Source organism: Trichechus manatus, unplaced genomic scaffold (assembly GCF_000243295.1).
Source record: "Trichechus manatus latirostris isolate Lorelei unplaced genomic scaffold, TriManLat1.0 scaffold00138, whole genome shotgun sequence".
NCBI lineage: Eukaryota > Metazoa > Chordata > Mammalia > Sirenia > Trichechidae > Trichechus > Trichechus manatus.
Genome location: NW_004444074.1, coordinates 1,942,662 through 1,964,951, shown reverse-complemented (window position 1 = coordinate 1,964,951; position 22,290 = coordinate 1,942,662). Strand labels below are relative to the sequence as shown.

The 22,290-nt window shown below is 37.8% G+C and overlaps 1 protein-coding gene across 3 annotated transcripts in view; it reads left to right on the top strand.

The window, feature by feature from the left end:
* The first annotated feature begins 398 nt into the window (after positions 1-398).
* The window catches only part of NLK (nemo like kinase), a 191,780-nt gene continuing 169,888 nt past the window's right edge, over positions 399-22,290 (top strand). For all 3 annotated transcript variants that reach the window (XR_002825451.1, XR_001121533.2, XM_004385384.3), the window contains exon 1: positions 399-1,776. Coding sequence is in view for 1 of the 3 variants with exons in the window: in XM_004385384.3 (XP_004385441.1) it covers positions 1,319-1,776 (458 nt within the window). In the remaining 2 variants the exon portion in view is untranslated. The remainder of the gene's footprint in view (positions 1,777-22,290) is intronic.

Below are 22,290 nucleotides of genomic sequence, written 5' to 3'. Positions count from 1 at the left end.
CTGCCCATCCCGGATCGGGGGCGGGATTTCCCCAGGAGACCCACACCTTGCTGCCACTGGCCGAACAGTGCGCCTGTCTGAAGCTCCCAGCCCAGGATTGGAGGCGGACGCGGACAGGTGGGCGTGGATTGGCTAGGGCAGCCGGTCAGTGTGAGGCGGGGGCGGGGCCTCGGCGGCTGGTTGCGCGTGTCCGCCGCTGGCTCCGCTCTATCCGGCTTTGCTAGGGGAGGTGAGTCCGGCCGCGGCGGCACCGGCGGCTGAGGAGGCGGCGGCTGAAGAGAAAGCGGCCGCGGGGACTGAAGCCGGGTGGGGGGGAGGGGGGGAGACGGAGCAGCCTTGAGCCCTGCGGGGGCCATCGCGCGGGGGGACCCACCCGCTCTCCCCCCCAACCCTCCTCAGCTGTAGCAGCCGGCGGCGGGGGCAGGAGTCAGCCCGCTTCCGACTGTACCCCGCCCGCCTCCCGGGGCTCCTATTCTTTGGCCCCGGGACCCTAACCTCATCCCGGGGCGGTTCCCTCCGGGCGTCCGAGTGCTGCCCACCTCTCCTTCTTCATTCCTCCCTGCACCTCCTTACCTTCACTTTGCCCCGGTTCTCTTTCTCCTCTCTGTGTCCTGCCCTGTCGCCTCCTCTCCTCACTCTATCCCTCCTGCCTCCTTCCCTGGCTCGTTCTACCCAGGAAAGTTTAGTTGCCATCCCCCCCTACCCCCCACCATCAGGTCAACCTGACTAGTAAGCTAGGAGTAGGGGGAGATGTAGGAAGGCCTGAGAGTTCGAGGCGGGGGGGAAGTTGTTTTCCCTGAAAAATTCCCCCATCTTTTTAATTTCGGGTGGTTGCAGTTTTTTAAGATCGTGTTTTTGAGGAGGTGGTAGGTGTTCAGAAAAGGATGTGGGAATGGAAGGGGTAGATGAGTCAACCCTGTTACAAGATTCCAAGGGTGGTGTGTTACCTGATCCTTTTCGTGTGTGGAGTTCAGGGGGTCGGGAGGTTTGGCCTTTATTCCCACATTCAAAGTTGGAACCCCCCCCAAATTAAGAATGGAGTTTTAGTATCCACTTGTGGCTGGAATCCTGGGGGGAAGGGGACCTTTTTTCCTTTTTCTTTTTTGTTTTCTTTTATTTTTTTGGCAACCCACACCCTTCCACACACACCCCAAAATTAAACACCAAGATCCTCTAACTTGTGTGGATTGACTGATGAAGACATAAAGCCAGTTTCCGCTCTATGTTTTTTGAGGTGGAGTGAGTGGTTTTCTTCATTTTTAAATGGCCAAATGACAGCTTGACCCAGTTTGCTTTCCAATCAAAGGGCATTTTTTGAATGTCTCTTTGTGGCACAAGAGCCAACGCAAAAATGATGGCGGCTTACAATGGCGGTACATCTGCAGCAGCAGCAGGTCACCACCACCACCATCACCACCACCTTCCACACCTCCCTCCTCCTCACCTTCACCACCACCACCACCCTCAACACCATCTTCATCCGGGGTCGGCTGCTGCTGTACACCCTGTACAGCAGCATACCTCTTCGGCAGCTGCGGCAGCCGCAGCAGCGGCCGCAGCTGCAGCCATGTTAAACCCTGGGCAACAACAGTCATATTTCCCATCACCGGCACCGGGTCAGGCTCCTGGACCAGCTGCAGCAGCCCCAGCTCAGGTACAGGCTGCCACAGCTGCTACAGTTAAGGCTCACCATCATCAGCACTCGCATCATCCACAACAGCAGCTGGATATTGAGCCGGATAGACCTATTGGATATGGAGCTTTTGGTGTTGTCTGGTGAGTATCAGAAGCAAAGCACGACTTCTTGTGGTTTCTTCTCATGGTTGTGATTGGTCGAGTCAGCCCTCATGGTTCTCACAGTTGACCAAAGTGGAGCAAGCTTTTCAGCTCAACTGTAGGAAGCCACCCTCACTTGTGTGGTAAAGAGGCCTAATGTGTTGGCTATCTAGGCTTATGCTTTTTGAGTCATGGGAAATTTTGGTGAAGCACCCACTGAGGAGTAACACATATAAGTTTGCTGTCTACCAAACTTTTCTATTTAGAACCTAAGCAAGGTTCTAAATGTAGGATCAGTAGACGAATATATGAGATACTTATTCCTAGAAAGACCTTGGTCATCTTTTCTCATGTTTGATTTAGTGTGGCTCAGTTGCCCAGTTGTGGCAAATGTCACAACTGACCCCAAATTGTTCCTTATAAGCCTTGTCATTGGGATATATGTTGCATAATTACTTTCATTATCCTTTCAGTCATTTCATTTCTTATTTTGTGATCTTGACCCCCAGGAGTGAGATGGCGTTCATAGTTGAACTAGTTAGGATCATTGCTTGAGTGATTTATTTTAAACCATAAAGCTACAGTTGGGAAGCATGTAGCTTTAGCCTTTTGATAAGAATGCATTAAATATAGCATCACACATGAGTACCCCAAATGAGGTCAGTAGACTGTAGCTATGCAGTGGCCCACATTCATTGTAATGTGTTAGTGTCATTTAGTGTCTTCTTAAGTTGCTGTTATCCCTTAGTTGGAGTTGTGTAGAAGGAAGTATACTTTTTAAACACATGAAACTACCTTCACTAGTGCTAGGATGTTTTCAGAAAGCCTAAAGGATCTTAAATGCTACATTTTCGTTTGTCCTTCCTAGGAAGATTAGTAGTTTATAATAAAATGCATTTATCAATGTAAAGCCTTATTCCTATCAAAACAGTTATAGGGGAAACTGGTTATTTTTTTTCAAAGATTAGGTATTCCAATGTAGATAGATGAATTGATGTTTTTCAGTTCTTTCTAAAATTAATTCTTGTGAATGTCTACAAAAGCCCCCATCACCACAGGAAAATGAACTCTTTGGAACTAGCCCTGTAAATGTCTCCTTTCGTCATTGTTTTTGAGGCTGTAATTGGTATGAGTATCATTTCTGCTTTATATCTGGCCATCCTTATTTATATTTCAAATTTTATAATCTACTAAGTGATCTAATCAGTTTTTTTAAAACTAGTAGAGTCCGGTGTTTTACCAGCTAGATCTCCAAGGAGGTTATTGCTGCATTGCTCCTTTCTCCAAGGTGTGGGGATTCCTAGTGGGAAAGGGAGTGGAGCTGTTAATAGTGGCTCTTCAGTCGCTTTGCTCAGGGACTTGCCTTTCCTGTCTTCTTTCCTGTCGTCCTCTCTTCCCTTCCATATTCTATCCACAGGGGTTTCACTGTGAACTTCCATTCCTTGCCTAACCCTTGAGGATTTCAAAGCTTCCGTAGGGGGGAAAAACACAGGAAAAACGTTGTTCCTTGCTTTCAACTTTGTCACTGATTTACTGACGGAGAATTTGTTCGAATTTTCTTAGATCTGGATGCTGTCTTTCATTTCAGTGCTTTGTTGTACAGTGCTAAGAACTAGGGTCACTGAAAGGGAAATAGGTTGCAGCATTACTGACTGAATTCTAAAGGCGTTATTTACCTACAACCTCCATCAAAGGGTGATATGACTTGTCGAAGTTTTTAACTGTTCAAGTTTAAGAGAAAAGGTTTTCTAAGACAGGAGTAGGTAGTGGGTACTATGAATCACTGATACTTGAAAACCTAAATGTGATTTGAATCGGTTTTAGAGCTCTTTCATTGTTTGACCCCTTCTGACACGTATGGAGTTTGTACTGTTTGTACCGAGTACTTGGAATGCACCATCTGTTGTACAGCAGTTTCATGTTTGTCTTGTCTCACTTACTGCATTTGTAACTAAGCCCCTTGAGGGTAAGAACTTTGCCTTCTATTACTTCTTTTTCTCCCCAGCACTGTGCTGTGGCATCTTTGCTGCTTGGTTAATTCATCTCCTAGTCAGGGCCTTCTTTGTTCTTAGTTGCTTCAAGTGTGTTTATCAGCTGTTACAGGTGAAACACAAATTGGCACGGAAAAAAAAAGGAAGAGTTCCAGGTGTGTGTTTTAGTATGCAAATGTGTTTCTATTTTTACAGTTACGTATTGATGACTTGCTGTCTGAAATTGCTTATTATCTTTGGAACTTAACTGCTATTATGACCTAAGTAGGATTGCTAAACCTAGAAATTTTGAACACCAAACCAGAGTGAATTGCAGTAGTATTCTGAAACCCAAGCTAAAGATAGTAAGTTTTTTACTTTTTTAACTGAACCAGAATTTTTCATTTTAACTTAGAAAGTACCTAATAAGTCTGAAACAACTGTTTTCCAAAATGATTAAAATGGAACATAGTATTTTTCCAGTGATATATCATTTGATTCAAACCACCATACCATATAATGACTTGAGTGTTATAAGGTTCACTTAGATTCAAACACATTCAGTTAATGCATTACTGTAGGGCCAAATTTTGCAAATATTTTTCCGGCATAGGATATGAAAGGGAACTATATCTGTCCCCATTTCTTTTTCTGGAAATGCACCCAGTGGTACTAATGGATGGCTAAAAAAGTTGCATGTAATTTTGAGGGATATTGTTCTCCTTGTAGCCAGGGAGAGGTATTTGTAGAAGTGATGTGGCACTTTACCACTCAGATTTATCACTGAATAATTTAGTCTACCAGGTTTGATTTATCTTTCTGCTGAATTTAACTAGTAGAATAACTTATCAGTATTGGACAGTTGTGTAAAAGTGGTGAATTACCTATTAGCTTGCTGGTAAAGATGGTGCTTTGACAGTTCAATTAAGGTTTCATTAACAACTGTCTGCTGTGTTTTATCTCAAAGTAAGGGTTCCAGTTTACCTGGTAATATGATCGTGGGGTAGCCAGAGAACTATGTTCATTGCCAGTGATAGAGTGTTGTTCATGGGTTATCAAAGCATTATGTACTATGTAATTTGACCTTCCTTATCGGATGCCAAGGCTTCCAAACACCCATATGGACATTTTCATAATGCAAAAACAAAACACAAAACAACCCACAAACAGGAACGTCAGTCATTTAGTGAGGATAATACAAATCTGACTTTTTGTCCGTAGTTCATATTTACCAGAGCAAGTATGTGCTTAAAGATGTGACAACTTTGGGATAAGTCTTCGGGAATTCATGAACTGTATACTTTTGATAGTTGGAGCAAGTTGAGCGTATGAGAGAAGTTTGAGGACCGTTAAACCAAGGCAATTTGCCACTGTCAACCTAAACAAACCATAGATTGAATTAATGGCAAATTTTACCACCTTGATGACAGCGGGTCTGAGAAAAAGCTTCTACTTTATAAAACTAGTGTTTTCATTTTTAACTTGTCTGATTAATAAAAAGAACAAAGATCTTGGGATTCATTTGGTCTGTTGCCTTTGTACTCCAAGTAAAGTTGGAGAACTTTGAATTTTATTATTCTAATACCTTCAGCAGGTTACTTTTATCTAGGTCTTTCAAAACTTAAGAATCAGTGTAATAATACTTGGTTATTTACTAACTGTGTGATCTTGACAAGTTATTCTCTATTCCTCAGTCCCTCATCTATAAAATGGGTGTGATACTCGTACTTATAAGCTGGTGTGAGGACTAAATAAGGTAATCAGTTAGTACACTTATCTAGTATATAGTAAGCACTCAGATGTTAGCTGTTTTTATTGTAGGTATTGTTGGTAGAAAAATCAAGCTGTTGTGTTAATATGCATAGAAGTGGCTTCATTTATTTTCAGATTTACTAGGTAAAATCAAGGTGCAGACTATTTTTGGAGACATGACTTTAAATACTATAGAGTGTCACCTCAATTGTGCTATATACCAGGGAAATGAAAAAAGGTGAATTAAAAAGGACTAGGGAACACTGTCTTGTTTTCTCAATTAAAAACAGACAAGCAAAATATATATAATATACCTGTTTGTATGGATCTGGTAGGTGTTCTGTCTAGTCACATCATCTGCCTTGTTTTAGAAAGTATTACGAATTTGTATACTGGGAAGGAAATTATTTTTTTTTCTTTTCAGAATGTAACAAATGAAAGACAGATCCTTATTATCTTCAAGGTTCAGCTTTAGTGAAAATTCATTTTAATGGTGTTTGGATGTAGAAGTATGAATTGCTAAAGAAGATCCCAGTGAGGTGTAGGGGAAATGTGTGTGGTTTAATGAAAAATTATGCAGTGTAAACCCTTGTGCATAGCAGAGATTGTTTAGTTTGCTCATCCTGTGAAAATTAAAGGCGTAGTTTTTTTTCTTGATGTTTTCTTTGGTCCTCTTAGTCCCTAAAGAGCAAACTATAATTTGGGAAAATGGGGAATACTTTTGGGATATTTGGAGAAAATCCTGGAGTTAGTTGCACCAGAAGGAGTAGTATACTAAACTGTATTTTGTTATTAATTGTGTTTTACAGGTTAAGAATCTGTAGTATTACAAGTTTCTCTCTACTATCAGCCAAGATTAACAGCCACAGCTGGATTCTTGAGGTGGGGGGGGGTCTGCTTTGTGAAGAGAGCTTTGAAGAAGCAGAGCCTGCGCTATAAAAAGGAAACGGTTGCTCTTCTAGACATAACAAAGCATCTGTGTGAAACTAGAAATGTGGAAATCTATATCGTTAATTTTAACTACAGACGAACTTAACTTTTAGAAACTGCAGGTTCATGGTCGGTCATAAAGTAGAGAAAACAAAGAGAGTTAATCAGAATGAAAGTAACACAATCTAATGATACTGCTTTAGTTTCTTGAAGATTGAAACCCCGTAGCCTGTGACATTGAAAGTCATTTTGTATTTAGGCTCCTGACAAGATTATCCAAGTTATAGTAAAAAAAAAAAAATCCAAAAATAAAACAAAACCAACAACACAATAAAGGAAATTTGTGTTATTCTTGGGGAGAAATTTCATGTTATACTATTGAATATCAGTTTAGAAAAAAAAATATTTCTTATTAAAACAAGGCTTTTGAGAAAGAATTGCCTTTTTAAGCAAGCTAAAATACGTTGTCAGTTTTTACCAAAGCATAGGCTGTGGAAATGTTCCTTAATATAAAAGGCCATCCTCTAATGGAGCATTGGAATGTTTCATTAGCTTCACAACTTGGAGCATCAAAGTTTTCACTGATTTCCATATTGTAGAATCAAGTGGCTGTTCTTGGTTATTTTTATTAGATTTGTTGGTATCCTAACAGTTGAAGAATCAACTGTTTTATATACTGTATATTTCCTCAGGAGCCCTGGTGGTGCAGTGGTTTAAGCGTTCAGCTGCTAACCGAGAGGTCGAAGGTTAGTGATTCAAAACCACCAGCGGCTCCTTGGGAGAAAGATGTGGCAATCTGCTTCTGTGAAGACTGACAACCTCGGAAACCCAATGGGGCAGTTCTACTCTGTCCTATAGGGTCGCTATGAATCGACTCGATGGCAGTGGGTTTGGTTTTGGTTCATGTTTCCTTAATACGCTGATTTGGTTTCTTTGATGGAAATTGTCGAGGCTGGAGAAACTTTTCTATTTGTCATTGAACCAATAAACAGAAAGAAGCCCCTGGATAGAAGCCTTTTCATTATAAGATTATATTTGGATTTTACTTATGATTCCCTGTGCATCCGTAATACTCCAGTGAATTATTTTGTTGACTGGGGCATCTAATGCAGATCAACAATGATTTTCCTAACTAAAATAGCTTGTCAGTTTGATCCTGTTGTTGCTTGGGAATAACACAGAGTGCCCAAGGCAACAGTTGTAACGCTGTCAATGATCATGTGACAAGTCATGATAGACCTAGCCCAGTAATTCTAAGGTACCTAGTCAAGAGACGTTAGAAAAAATTCAGGCACTGTGGCATTATGAAAAGATGACTGTTGAGACTGAACTTTTAATGGTTAGTTTTATTGGTGCAAATAGAGGTAGTATGTACAGGGATGTCTGCCCTTGTTAATGATTGGTGCTTTTTACCTAAACCCAGTTTCACTTTGTGTTTGGATTAGCTTGGCTAATTGAGAATCATATCTACTATCAGACAGGGAAAACTTTTGACACTTTTAGAACTCAGCAGTCCATGTATATGTATATATATATATACATATATATATACACACATAGACAGCCTACTGTGGACCAGCACTATTGTAGGCACTAATGAGGATATTTAGTCCTATAAATAGTTTTGTAAATTTCTGTCGGGGTTCTAGTGCTAATCTGTGCTGTGCTTGGTGTAGGGTTATAGAGATGTTTAAGTCATGATCTTGCTCTGAAGGAGTTTACAGTTAAGTAAACAATGTGAAAAATGGTAACATCCCTACTCTCAGGGAGTGCACAGCCTTGATGGAAAGTTTAAATTTGAAACCATTAAATAAAAACATAAGAATGTGTTGTTTTCATTTGTTCTTAAAATATTTATTTATTGTGTGTTGACTGTTTGCTGGGCACTGTGCTAGATGATAGGAGGTGTTATGATTTAGTGGGAAAGACAGATTTGTAAGTGGATAATTATAATTTAGTGTAATAAATGCAGCATTAGACATATTTCCTGGATATTATGGGGGCATAAAGGAGAGATTTCTGTGGAACATATGAATGCTTTCTAGAGGAGGTAATGCCTCAACTGAATTTTAAGAATGAATGAGAGTCAGCCCGTGGGGAAAGGCATTATAGGTAGAGGGGCCAATATGCAAGAGACTGTAAAGACTGGGGTTGCTGAAATATAAAGTGCAAGGCAGGAGGTGGTAGGAAATGAGGGTAGAGAGGTAAGCCAGAGCTATCGCTTGGTGAAGTTTTTTAAACTTTCTGAGCCTTGATTTGCTTATTTATAAAATCCTATGATTCCTAAGATTCTATTACAAAATTTTGTTAGTATTTGTAAGGCATAGAGGGCAAGTAGAGTCTGCTGGTGACCACAAGACAACTTTCTTTAGGACTACAGATGTTGAATAGCAGCTAAAGTTGTTTAAAGAAAGAGGAGATAAACGTAATGCTGTTCCAGTGTGATGACTTTTATAGAGTTTTCAAATTTGGGATCAGATTTTAAATGTACAATTTATTTAAGAGACATGGTTTCATCTATTAACTGACTTGTTGCTGAGGATTATGCATGTTGTATTTGTTATGCTTCAGTTGTGGAGAAGAGCCTGTCTATTTGCAAATGGGCAATGGATTTCTTCCTAAATGTAAATTTGATACTGCTGTTTTTCTGAATAGTACTTTACCTTTTTAGTGTTTTAGACTTATTTGCTTACTTTCCTGAAGATTTGAGTATTTTTAAAATAAATTCTAATATTAAGTATTTTGTCTTTTTTGCAAATCATCAAGTAAGACGATCTGAGAGGTAGTGCTTTACATTAATTAGCAAGTTGATTTAAAATTATTTTTTCCCCCAGGATCCTCTTCAGTTTTGAGTTTGGGTAGGGGATTTACTAGTTTGCAGATGGACTTCCCAGAAAATGAACCGTGACACAGCTTTATTAAGGCAGGTTAGGGCATACTGTAGCTGGAGGTAGAGAGGGAGCTGGACTTCTAAAGCTCTCCTGTAAGAGGAAGGGAAAACTTCCAGAAGCCCCCAGCAAACCTTCAGCAGTGCTGCCTAGTAGGTATATAATGCAAGCCACATGTGATTTAAAATTTTCTAGTAGCCACATTAAAAAATATAAAAAGAAACAGGTGAAATTAATTTTAGTAATATATTTTATTTAATCCAAAATACCATTTTACCATGTAATCATTAGAAACCTATTAATGAGATATTTTACATTATTTTTTCATGCCAAGTCTGTGAAATCTAGTGTGTATCTTACAGCACAGCTCAGTTTGGACTAGCCACATTAAATGTGGCCACTGACTACCTTATTGAGCAGGACAGTTCTAAAGTCTCATTTGGCTTGTATACTGATTTCTGAACCAGTCACTGTCAGTGGAGACAGGGTTACTTTTGGAGCAGTCAGGCCCACCCCTGGACCTGGAGATGGAGTCAGTTATAAGGGGAGGGATGAATACCAGTTCAAAATTGGAGTTCTTTTAGATGGATGGAGCCAGGAGACAGTGGATGCTTGCAAGACAGTCATTAGTGATGAAGATAACAGTTGACTAACTTGTGTCAGATGCAGAAGAACTTGACCAGGTGCATGTATAGAGCAAACTGGAATAATGTTCTCTGTTATTCTGTCTGCCCTGATTTATTTGGGCGTATTTTCCTTTTCTTTTCTGAAGCCTTGTTTGCCTGAAGAAGGTAAAGTTGGTACCCGATGCCTGCCATGTTTGCTTTCCTTCCCAATTAGATCAGACATCACCCATTGATTTCTTTCTTTCTTCTCTCAATGTGGTTTTCTTATCCAGATAAAGTTCTCAGTCTTGTTTGCAACTTAAGTATAAAAAGCTCAGTAGTGTCAGACAGCAGACTTCTTAAAGGGGAATGGACAACACAGAAACTTTTTGTTTATCCATTCCTTGACCTAAAATTCTTGCTCTGAGCTATGGAGAAAAGGTGAAGAGAGACATTTGAACGAATAGATAAAATTAGTCATTTGACCCAGATTGCAGGGTTTTTTTTTTGTCTGCATAGATAAAAATCACCCTCCAGTTTACATAAGCAGGTGATTTTTCTAACATGCTAATTTTCTTAATGTACCATGGCAGAGAGCTGCAGATTTGCAAACTGTGTAAGTAAATTGAAATAAACCAGGTGACTTTATTTCACTGTATTATTTTACCAGTACAGAAGTACCCAAAGGGTGCAATTATCGGGTGATTGTGTCATTGCACATCTAAGTTAACAGGCAGCCTGGTGCAAAGTTTTTTTCCCACCATCTTCTCCACCTCCCTCTCTTTTTAAATTTTTTTTTAAATAGGAAACTATTGATTCCTGTATTTACTTAGACAAGGCTGAGAATTTAGTAATACAAGTGTGGGGAAATTTGAGCTTTACTAAAAGTAATCCAGAAGCCATAAAAGTTGGCAAGTAATGTAGGTACTGTGCAGAAAAAGAGGCACATGTATATTTGGTTTGGTTTGGAATTGCCCAAGAGAATTATGTGAGAACCTTCAACCATGTTTAATTAGTTGGCTTCCTCTGTGTTCGTTTTCCCAGGTTCTGCATGTTGTAGTAATTGGGGTTATTGTGAAGTTAACTGGATGTGTACTAAAGCCAATGTTCAAAATAAATATTGATGCATATTCTTTTAAAAACCAAACTAATTGACTGCAACACATTTAAAACACCATTTGAATAAAACAGATATTTTAGAAAGGTATAACGGTTGGCTTTAATGGCTCCTTTTCCATTAGATTCATGAGGAAAAATGTCAATCAGTAAAGTACCTTCCTTTATTAAAACATTCCCGTATTAAACTTAGCAATTATAATGTTATTTAATTCCTCAGATGTTATAATATTATCCACTTAGTGGTACATACGGAGGCTAAATTATACTCTCTGTAGCTTTAAAGTAATTACTTGGATATGAATCATAATTTTAAACTAGTAAATTGAAAGTTTGGCCAGGCTTTGTATCCCAGTACTTATATATGTTTTCCCTTCAGTTTAAAGAAAATCAGTTTAGAAGAACTTTCAGAGCAAAAGCAGTTGAAGAATGACCTAGGACAACATTTAAGTACAAAAAGACGGTATGGTTTAGTGGTAAGATCTTGTGCTAATAGCAGACTGCCTGAATTTAAACTGTGGGCAAATTATTTAACCTCTGATGCCTCATGGTCTTCATGTGTGAAATGGGGATAGTAATAGTATATCTATTTCATAGACTTGTTATGAGAATTAAATGTAAAGTCTTAGAACTGTACCTGGCACTATATAAATGTTAGCTAGCAATTATTATTGCCAGTTTCAGATATAAGTGGAAAAATACTGTAACTCCTTAAAACTTATTAATTTGGAGGAAATAACCAACAGCTTTTGTATGGCTCTTGGCAGGTATCAGGTATGTTCCTATTCACGAGAGATTTTTTTTTCTGATTAATTCCAATTGTTTTTGAAAAATTCATTCAAATTCTAGAATACTTTCTAAATATAAAACTTCTTTTTCCACATAAGTTTTTTTTTTCCTTTCTCTTTAACCACTCCCTCATTATCAAAGTAATAACGTTTATTGTAGGAGACTTAAGGAATACAGAAAAGCTGAAGAGAAAAAAGTTATTTGTAACCTACAACTCACAGATAATCACTGATAACATTTTGATGTATTTTTTCCAGTCTTTTATCTATATGTGTGTGTTTATAATATCGCTAGAATTGGGATCATGATTGCACTGTGTATTTACAGTTTATCCTGTTTGTTTTACTAACATTACAAAGGTGGAGTTTGACCATTTATGTATGATGGCTAATTTTTTCATTCTCACAAGTTGAGAGCTTTGCTTGAAAGGATATTTTAGAATCATCTACTCTGACTGTTTCATTTTACAAACAGGAAAATTGAGACCCAGAGAAGCTAAGAGATTTGTTCAAGGTTACACAGCTCATTAGAGGCTGAGCCAGAATCAGCTTTGCTCTTTTGCTGCTTTACCAGTAATACCTGTTCGACTTAATGCCCATTGAAAGTGGAGGAAGTGTTCTTACAAAAGCAAACCAAAGCAAGACAAATGAAAAACAAAAACTCCATAAATGAAATGAGGAACGATGCATCTGGAAAACCACAGAATATGTAGAAAACTCTGTTGGTTTTTTTTGTGTGTGCCATTGACTCTAAGGTTTCTGGTATAAGTTTAATGTCATGACTACAAGGTTTTTGGTGGAGAACCGCGCAGTCTTTCTACATTTTATGTAACTGTGTTGTGTATCTACTTTGAGAATATTGTGGCCTCCCTTTTTTTATTCTGAAAAACTTTAAATTTCAGAAAATTTGAAAGAATTGTACAATGATATACCAATATACCTTTCTTCTAGATTTATCAGTTGTTAACATTCTGTGATTTTTTCTTTAAGGTTACTTTGAGACTATTTCTACGAACTTGCTGAGATTCAGTTTCAATTACATTTTAGTTACAGTGCTAAGAAATTTGTGGTCAGTGCATCAATTCACTGTTCCATGTAATAAGTTTTATAAGCTCTCCAACTAGAGAAGGAACTGGAAGTTTCCAAGCCTGTGACTATTTTGGAATGCTATTTATTCTCTTAATACTTAAAACAAAATTCAGTGTGAATCAAATGTGTAACTGAAACATGTACCAGTCAAAACTAGGCTTCATGCAGAATGGAAATATTCCAGTCTGTAAAGTTTTTCTTTTTTGTGATATGTTTCTCAGGTTGGGAGTTAGGAGATATTTTTTAAAATAAGAACCTAAGACCTGGTTTCACAATTCTGTGGCAGAGGACATGATTGAGGATATTACATCATTGAAGCTAAACTTTAAGTTTCTATTTTTTTTTTTTTAAGTAAATTACCCTAATGCAGTCACATGAGCTGATGATGCTTTGATTTGTGTCACCCAATTCACTGCTCTGTATTTTTCAGTACCAAATAATTCCTTTGTTAAACTCCTTTTCAGTAAATGAGCCATTGTTTCCCAAAGGGTAATCATTATTTCTATATATAGCACAAAGCCCTAAGAATTAGATATAAAATCTAAAATATTAGGTGGTGATTAGAAATGGTGGAAATCGCCACTCTGTGTATGTCAAACCACAACTGTGTGTATAAAAAGGGCAGCTGCTGCGTTGGCTCCCTAGCCTACAGTATGAGATATTATGCTTCCTAGAGTCCAGAGTCTGTCAGCAAGTCTTTAAAAATGAGGTCTTTTGGTTTAGATACTAAGAACCTGAATGTGAATATAACAAAAATGAGCATTGTTTTATTGAGTCTGCGCAGCCATTACATTACATAGTTTTGTAATGTAAATACGTAGGAAGTTGTTGGAGTTCAAATACAAATGGCTTGTGATAGGTAAGAAAATGCACTAAAACAACAACAACAAGCCTTTTGCCATTGACTCATAGTGACCCTATAGGACAGAGTAGAACTTCTCCATAGGGGAAGCAGTTGGTAGGTTCAAACTGCCGACCTTTTGGTTAGCAGCCGAGCGCTTAACCACTGCACCACCAGGGCACCTTAAAGAAATATGTAGGCAACAGATACTGGTTTACTTGATGTAGTGCGTATCAGTGTCTGCAGATACATCACTGACTTCCTAAAGTACCTTAACAGGAAGGACATTGAAATAGGGGCACTATGATGTTTAACTGGTGTAGTTGCTGAAAATCTAGTTAACAACACGTCAGCTTCTCTATGTAGGTAGGCAAACTTTAAATAACTAATTTTTTATACCTTGGTTTTTTTTTTTCTTCTTAAAGTAGACGCTTGTCCTGCATGTTGTGATAGTTGTTAGCTGCCGTCAAGTTGGTTCCGACTCATAGCGACCCTGTGTCCAACAGAACGAAACACTGCCTGTCCTATGCATGAGCCCACTGTTGTAGCCACCATGTCAGTCCATCTCTTTGAGGGTCTTCCTCTTTTTCGCTGACCCTCTACTTTACCAAGCATGGTCCTTCTCCAAAGACTGATCCCTCCTGATAACATGTCAAAGTATGTGAGACATACTTTGTCCAACATAGACAAATCAAAATCAGCCTCTCTGTCTCTCTCAAATGCTTATAACGACTTGTGGCACATTCTTTAACCACTGACCCACCAAAAATGGTGAGATCTTCAAAGGCTGGGGCCAAGTCTCACTTGTGTCTCCAGAGCCTAACATGGGTGCTCGTCCCAGGGTGGGTGCATATTAAATGTTTGTTGTTGAATTAAAAGTTTCTAATGCTAAGTTTGTATGTGATAAACCAAACTCATTGCCTTGGAGTCAATTCATAACGACAATGTAGGACAGAGTAGAACTGCCACGTAGGGTTTCCAAGGCTGTAAATCTTTACTGAAGCAGACTTTCTCCCGCACACCGGCTGACGGGTTTGAACCGCCTACCTTTTGGTTAGCAGTTGAGCACTTAACCACTGCGCCACCAGGGCTCCTTGTATGTGATAGTGACTCTCAAAGAAGAGAACTCTCACTGGCTCTTGCCAGTATATATTTCAAAGTCCCTACTTCCACATGCAATGGGGGAATTTTTATGAGGGAATGGTATTTAGATGACCCAATAGTAGTGGTTTTGTTTTCTTATTGTTTTTTTTTTAAAGAGTAAGAGCCCTAATCAAAAATAGTATACAGTAACCAGCTATCCCCAGAGTAGTCCTCTTTTTTTCCTACGTAAAGAATGCCGTTGTATTGCTTAGGAAAAATACAATCTCAGTGCAGTGCTTCTAACCTCTTGTTGGAGAAATAGTGATCCAGTTGATAAAAATTGTGTCCAAAGTCTCTGCTAATTCATCAAACATACCAAAGCAGTGTGTGATGCTAACACAGAAAAAAACATGTTAACCTAACCTTCTTATTCTGTTCTGTTAAACTTATGAGTAAATGGTAGTTTATTATGTGCTAGAGATCATCTTTAAAATTAATGAGGAAGGAATGGCTTGTTGCAGTGGTAGGTGGTATGTGTTTAACATCAGGCTCTCTAGGAAAAAAACACAAACCTGAATTTGTAGGATTTGCTGATTTCTGTGGAGTTCCTGGGTGGTGTAGATGGTTAATGCGCTAATGCACTCAGCTGCTGACCAAAAGGTTGGAGGTTCAAGTCCACCGAGGTGTCTTGGAAGAAAGGCTTGATGATCTACTTCTGAGAAATCAGCCACTGAAAGCCCTATTGGGCACAATTCTGACACACGTGAAGTCACCATGAGTTGGAATTGACTCAATGACAACTGGTTTTAGGGTGTAAATATGCCTACCATGGCCAGTTTCAAGCTACGAACATGACGTCACTTAACGCAAAGTTGGAAAAAAGATACACAGTAGTCTACCATTATGTAGTATTTTCACCATACAGATAAATACATGCAAGTAACTTAAAAGCATAAATAATAAACAATTCGTAAGTGATGAGTGTTAAGTGTATAAAACCTTTAAATATGAATTATTGTAACTTTATATAATTTTTTAATAATGGCTATGTTTTATAACCAGCTTACAAAATTACAGAAAATTCAACAGTTTCTCATGAGCCTTATGAACTGGCTTCAGCACACCATTGGCTTATTTTGTACCTTTGTTGGGACAATTAGCTGGTGGTAGGGAGGGATGATTTAAATATAAAAAATTAAGCCAACAAATAGAACCAAAGAAGAAAAATATAGCATCAAATTTGTCTATATAGAAATTTAAGATTTCCATTGGTAAAATACACTATAAAAAAGCCTAAAAGAGAAAACAAAATAGTGGGTGAAAATATTGGCAACACATATGAAAGGCAAAAGGTTAGTATCTGTAATACTTAAAGAGCTCTTAAAATCAATAAAATGTGAAGGTGAATAACTCAACAGAAAATGGGCAAAAGCTAGAGAATGGGAATTTCAGAGAAGAAATACAAATTGTTTAAAAAAAAATTAAAGGATTCTCACTTTTATTAATAAATACAAAAGTGAGATACCACTCTTAACCTGCTAGATAGACATCTTAAAATAAGTGGTAACTCCCCCAGTTATTGCACATGTAGTGAAACAACAAACAACCTTAGAATAGAACCAGAATGCTCCCTAGAAGCAAGGATGGTGAGACTTTGACTCGCTCACTTTAGACACATCATGAGGAAAGACTAATTGCTAGAAAGAGACATCACGTTTGGTAGAGTAGAGGGTCAGCAAAAAACGAGGGAAACCCTCAATGAGATAGATTGAAACAATAGTCAAAACAATGGACTCAGACATAACCAATGATTATAAAAATAGTGCAGGACCAAGCAACATTTTGTTCTGTTATACATAAGGTCACTAAGAGTTGGAGCCGACTCAGTGGTGCCTAAAACAAGAAGAGTGAAACAAACACTCAAACTTTTTGTGTTAGTGTAAGTTGATGGAGCCTTTCTGGGAGAACAGTTTCTCAGAAATTGAATGCACATACCCTTTGATTGAAGAAGTCATTGGGCTTAGATGCAAAGATATAAGGGTGTTCATTGTGATGTTGTTTATAATCTCCCCAGGTTGGAAACAACCTAAATGTCCATGAATAGTGGAGTACTTATCTTTGAAAGAGGCCCAAAATCTGTTAAGTGAAAATCAGTGCTGAAGATTGTCTCCTTAAATACAAAAAATTAACTATTTTAAGTTCCAGAAAAGCCTGGAAGGATATATACCAATCATGGTTATTTTAGTAAGGTGGAATTATAACAGATTTTCCCTTTGGATTTTATAATAATAACTTCCACTTTAATATAACCCTAAGAGTGTCTTCATTATAAAGAGTAACGCTGTGAGGCAGATGATAGTGTCCCTATTTTTAGATGAGGAAGCTAAAGCTCAGAGAGGCCTAAGTAACTTGCCCGAGGTTGCACAGCTAATAAGTGGCAGAATAAGGTTTTGACCATGGCCTGTGCTCTTTAAACAAACAAATGTTATATTGATATATATATATATAAGATGTGGTATGGAAGTTAACAATAATAGTAAAGAATATCCATGAACATGCGACCCAGCCTAAGAACTAGAACATAACTAACACTGTTGAAGCTGCTTTTAAGCACCTCACTGTTCCATCTGCCTTACCTCCCTTGCCGAAAGGTAACTACTATCTTGAATTTTGTGTTTATTATTTATTATTACTTGCTTCTGAAAAAATGACTCTCTGGAGATATAATTTACATACCATACAATTCACCTATTTAAAGCTACAATTCAGTGGTTTTTAGTATATTCATAGAGTAAATCAATTTTGAACATTTTCATCATCCCAGGAAGAAACCCTATACCTCTGAGCAGTCACTTCCCATTTTCCCCCAATTCTTCCAGCCTTTGGTGACAACTAATCTACTTTTTGTCTTTATAGATTTGCCTATTCTGGGCATTTCATGTAAGTAGAATAATACAGTATGTGGGTAGTGTGTGTGTGTGTGTGTGTGTGTGTGTGTGTGTATGACAGGCTTCTTTAACTTAGCATAATATTTTCAAGGTTCAACCACATGGTAGCATGTGTTGGTACTTTATTCCTTTTTTTTTTTTTTTAATTTTATTTTTGGTGAAAATATACACTGCAAAACCTGCTCCCATTCCACACTTCCTAGACTTAATGATCAGTGACATTGGTTAAATTCTTCACATTGTGTCAACATTCTCATTATTCTGTTCTAGTTATTTCACTTCCATTTACAATCTCCTTGCCCCCCAACTTTTCTTATCCATGCTTTAAAATAGCTGTTGACACTTTGGTCTTACATAGTTTTTTTTTTTTTTAAGTAATGCAGTACTTGGGTGACAATTTTTATTCTTTGGGCTAAACGTTAACTTAGTGTAAAGGTGACTTTAGGGGATAGTTTCAATTCAGGCTTTGAAGAGCAACTCAGGGCCATAGTCTTGGGGACTTCTCCACACTCAATCTAGTAAGTCTGGATTCTTAAAGAATTTGAAGTTCTGGTCCACATTTTTCTCCCTTTTTAATCATGATTTCTCTATTATGTTCCTGATCAGAATGTTCAGTATTGGTAGCTGGGCACCATCTGTTCTGGTCTCAAGTTGGAGGAGGCAGTGGTTCATGTAGACAGTTAGTCCTGTAGTCTAGTTCCTTCTCTGAGTCTTGGGTTTCCTTCTTTCTCTTTTGTTCCAGATGTATAAAGACGAATAGTTGTATCTTAGATGGCCACTTGTAAGCTTTTAAGACCCCAGACACTACTTACCATACTGGGAGGTGGAACATAAACTTTATGAACTATATTATGCCAGTTGACTGGATTGTCCCACCAGACCACGACCCAGAGCCCTCAAACCAAGAGAACTATTCCCATGAGGTGGATGGTTATGTCTAATTAGTATCAGTATCTCTAGTCCACCCCCCTTTTTTGGTTGTTATTATTGTTGGAAAACCATACACAATCTAGCATTTGCCCATTCATCCCTTTTTCTTATGTACAGTTTATTGACATCAGTTACATCGGTCATGCTGTGCAAACTTCACCCATATTCAAAGCCACCTTTCCCATTTCTATAAACAGAAAGTGACTACTACCTAAGGAGTATTTCTCCCTCTTCTTCCATCCGCTTCCAATCCCTGGTAACCAGTGATGAACACTAGTTACTGTATGTTTACCTATTCATGTCATTTCATAAAAACGAGAACATAACAATATTTGTTTTGTGTGTGTATGTGTGTGTTTTACTTATTTCGCTCAACATAATGTTCTCCAGGTTCATCCACATTGTAAGATGTTTCGGGAATGCTTTTTTTTTTTTAAATTGCTGAGTAGTATTCCATTGGATGTATGTACCACATTTTACTTACCATTCATCTGTTGATGGGCACTTAGGTTGTTTCCACCTTTTTGCTGTTGTGAATAGTGCTACAGTGAACATACCAAACAAAAAAAAAACCAAACCACTGCCATCGAGTGGATTCTGACTTATAATGACCCCATAGGGTTTCCAAGGCTGTAAATCTCAACGAAAGTAGACTGCCACATCTTTCTCCCTCAGAGCTGCCGGTGGTTTCGAACCACCAACCTTTTGGTTAGCAGTTGATTGCTTTAACCACTGTGCCAGAAGGGCTCCTGGCAGTGAACATAGGTGTACATATGTCGGTCTGTGTCACTTCTATTAGATCCTTAGGGCATATACCGAGGAGTGGAATTGCTGGGTTGTATGGCAGCTTTACCCCTAGGTTTGAGGAACCACTGAACTGTTTTCCACAGTGGCTGTACCATTTTGCATTCCCACCAGTAATGGAAGAGGGTTCCAGTTTCTCCACACCCCCTCCAACACTTGTTTTCTTTCTTTCTTTTTTTGTTTATCTTTGCCATTAGTGGGAGTGAAGTGGTATCTCATTGTGGTTTTGATTTGCATTTCTCTGATGATTAATGACATTGAGCGTCTTTTAATGTGTCTATTGGCCATTTGAATATCCGCTTTGGTGAAGTGTCTGTTCGTGTCCTTTACCCAGTTTTGTTTTTTTAATGTTCTTTTTTAAAAATTGTGCTAAAAACATACATAACAAACCATTTGCCAATTCATTAATTTTTTACATGTATTATTGAGTGACACTGATTACATTTTTCCTGTTGTGCAACCATTATCACTATCCTCTCCTGAATTATTCTGTCACCATTGATAGAAACTGAGTGTCCCTTACCCAATAACTCCTCCTTTTCCCCTCCCTCCTACCCATGGTAACACTAATAAGCTTTGGTTTCTGTTTGCCTGTTTTATATAAGTGAGATCATACAGTGTTTGTCCTCTTGCAGCTGACTTCACTCAGCATACTGTTTTCAGGGTTCATCCACGTTGTGGCGTGAATCAAGACTTCATTCCTCTTTGTGGCTGAGTAATATTCCATTGTATGTATATACCACATTTTGCTTATCCATTTACCTGTTGATGGATATTTCAGTTGTTTCCACCTTTTGGCTGCTTGATAGTGCTTCATTGAACATTGGTGTACAGGTTTCTGTCTGCATTCCTGCTTCCAGTTCTTTTGGGTATATACCTAGGATTGGGGATTGCTGGGTCATCTGGTAGTTCTGTGTTTAACTTTTTGAGGAACTGCCAAACTGTTTTCCATGGTGGCTGTACCATTTTGCATTCCCAAAGTATTTTATTGTTTTTTATGACATTGTAATTGGGATTGCTTTCTTAATTTCACTTTTGGATTGTTTATTGCTGGTATATACAATTACATTTTGTATATTGATCTTGTATCCTGCAATCTGCCTAAAGTTATTAGTTCTAATAGTTTTTTAGTGTATTCCCTAAGATTTTCTGTATGTAAGATTATGTCATTAGCAAAAAGATATTTTACTTCTTCCTTTCCAATCTAGATATATTTTATTTAATTATTACTACTAATTGTCCTGCCTAGAGCCTCTTATACATTGGTAAATAGAAGTGGCAAGAACAGACATCCTTGTTTGCTCCTGATCTTAAGGAAAAGATGTTCAGTTCTTCACCATTAAGTATGATGCTAGCTATGGGTTTTTGTATATGCCCTTTATTAGATTGAGAAATTTCTCCTCTGTTTGTAGTTTTTTGAGTGTTTTTGTTATGACAGGGTATTGAACATTAACTGATTTTCAGATGTTGAACCAACCTTGCATTCCTAGGATAAATCCCACTATTATGGTGTATAATCTGCTTTATATTTTAAATAGTTTTATTGAAATGTAATTTGCATACCATACATTTCTTCCATTTAGAGTATACAGTTCAACAAGTTTTAGTAAATTTATCAAGTTGTGCAACCATTACCATCATCCAGATTTAAATACTTTTATCATCACGACCACCTCAATTCCCTAAATGACATATTGTTTAGTTTGCTTATTTTGAGTATACAAATGGTGATTATTAAATGTACTTTAGAATACTTTGAGATACTTAGAAAAAAGTGTAAATAGAGAACGCAGTAATTTTATAAATTCTGGTTCCTTTTTCTAATTAACAAATGCAGTAACTAAGACAAGGTTGTTTTAGTCTTTGTCAACCTTTTAATGAATCTTTAATGGAACAGATGAATAAGGATTTTTACAGAATCTATAAACTTTACAGTGTGGTTGCCCCCATTTGTTCAAGCTCCTCAAACCAGAGGAAAAACTGAACAAGATCAAATATAAAAGTGCTTTTTTGAGGGATACCTTTTAAATTTCACACTAGCAAACTTTTTATGATGCCTGTGGTGGCTTCAGAGATATTTGCATAGGTTTCACCACTTTGTTTAGTTTACCAATTAAAATAATTTTTTGTATTAAAGTAAACAAATTGTATTTCTCTTTACTTAAACCATAATCTGGTTTTGTTTTTAAATCTGAATTTTTGGGAATTTCATTGTAGATAGAATAACCCCTGAATTTCAATGCTGAGCACATGCTGTCATTTAAAAGCTGTATCATAAGTCAGACACAAAAGGACAAATATTGTATGCTCTTACTTCTATGAAATATCTAGAAAAGGCAAATGCATAGAGACGAGTTTATTGGTGGCTGCCAGAGGCTGAGGGAAGATGGAAATGGGGAGTTGGTTGCTCAGTGGATGCTGGGTTTCTGTTTGGGGTGATGGAGGACATCTGGAATTAATCTGGAAATGGAGATGATTGTACAATGTGGTGAATGTGGTTAGTGTTACTGGACTGTACACTTAAAAATGGTTAAGATGGCAAAAGTTTTGTTGTATTTATTTTACCACAGTAAATTAGGAAAAAAATTAAAATTCTGTTGTAGAATAAGTAGGCTTATAAATTTCTTTAATCCTTTCTAGAACGTAGCAAAGTATAAATGAATAAAAATAAACAAACAATAGTACTGCCTTAAAAGTAAATTAAAAAGCTGCATTCTTGGTAGATTCTGTTACACATGGTCTACAAGAGATGGTGGTAGGAACAGTTAGT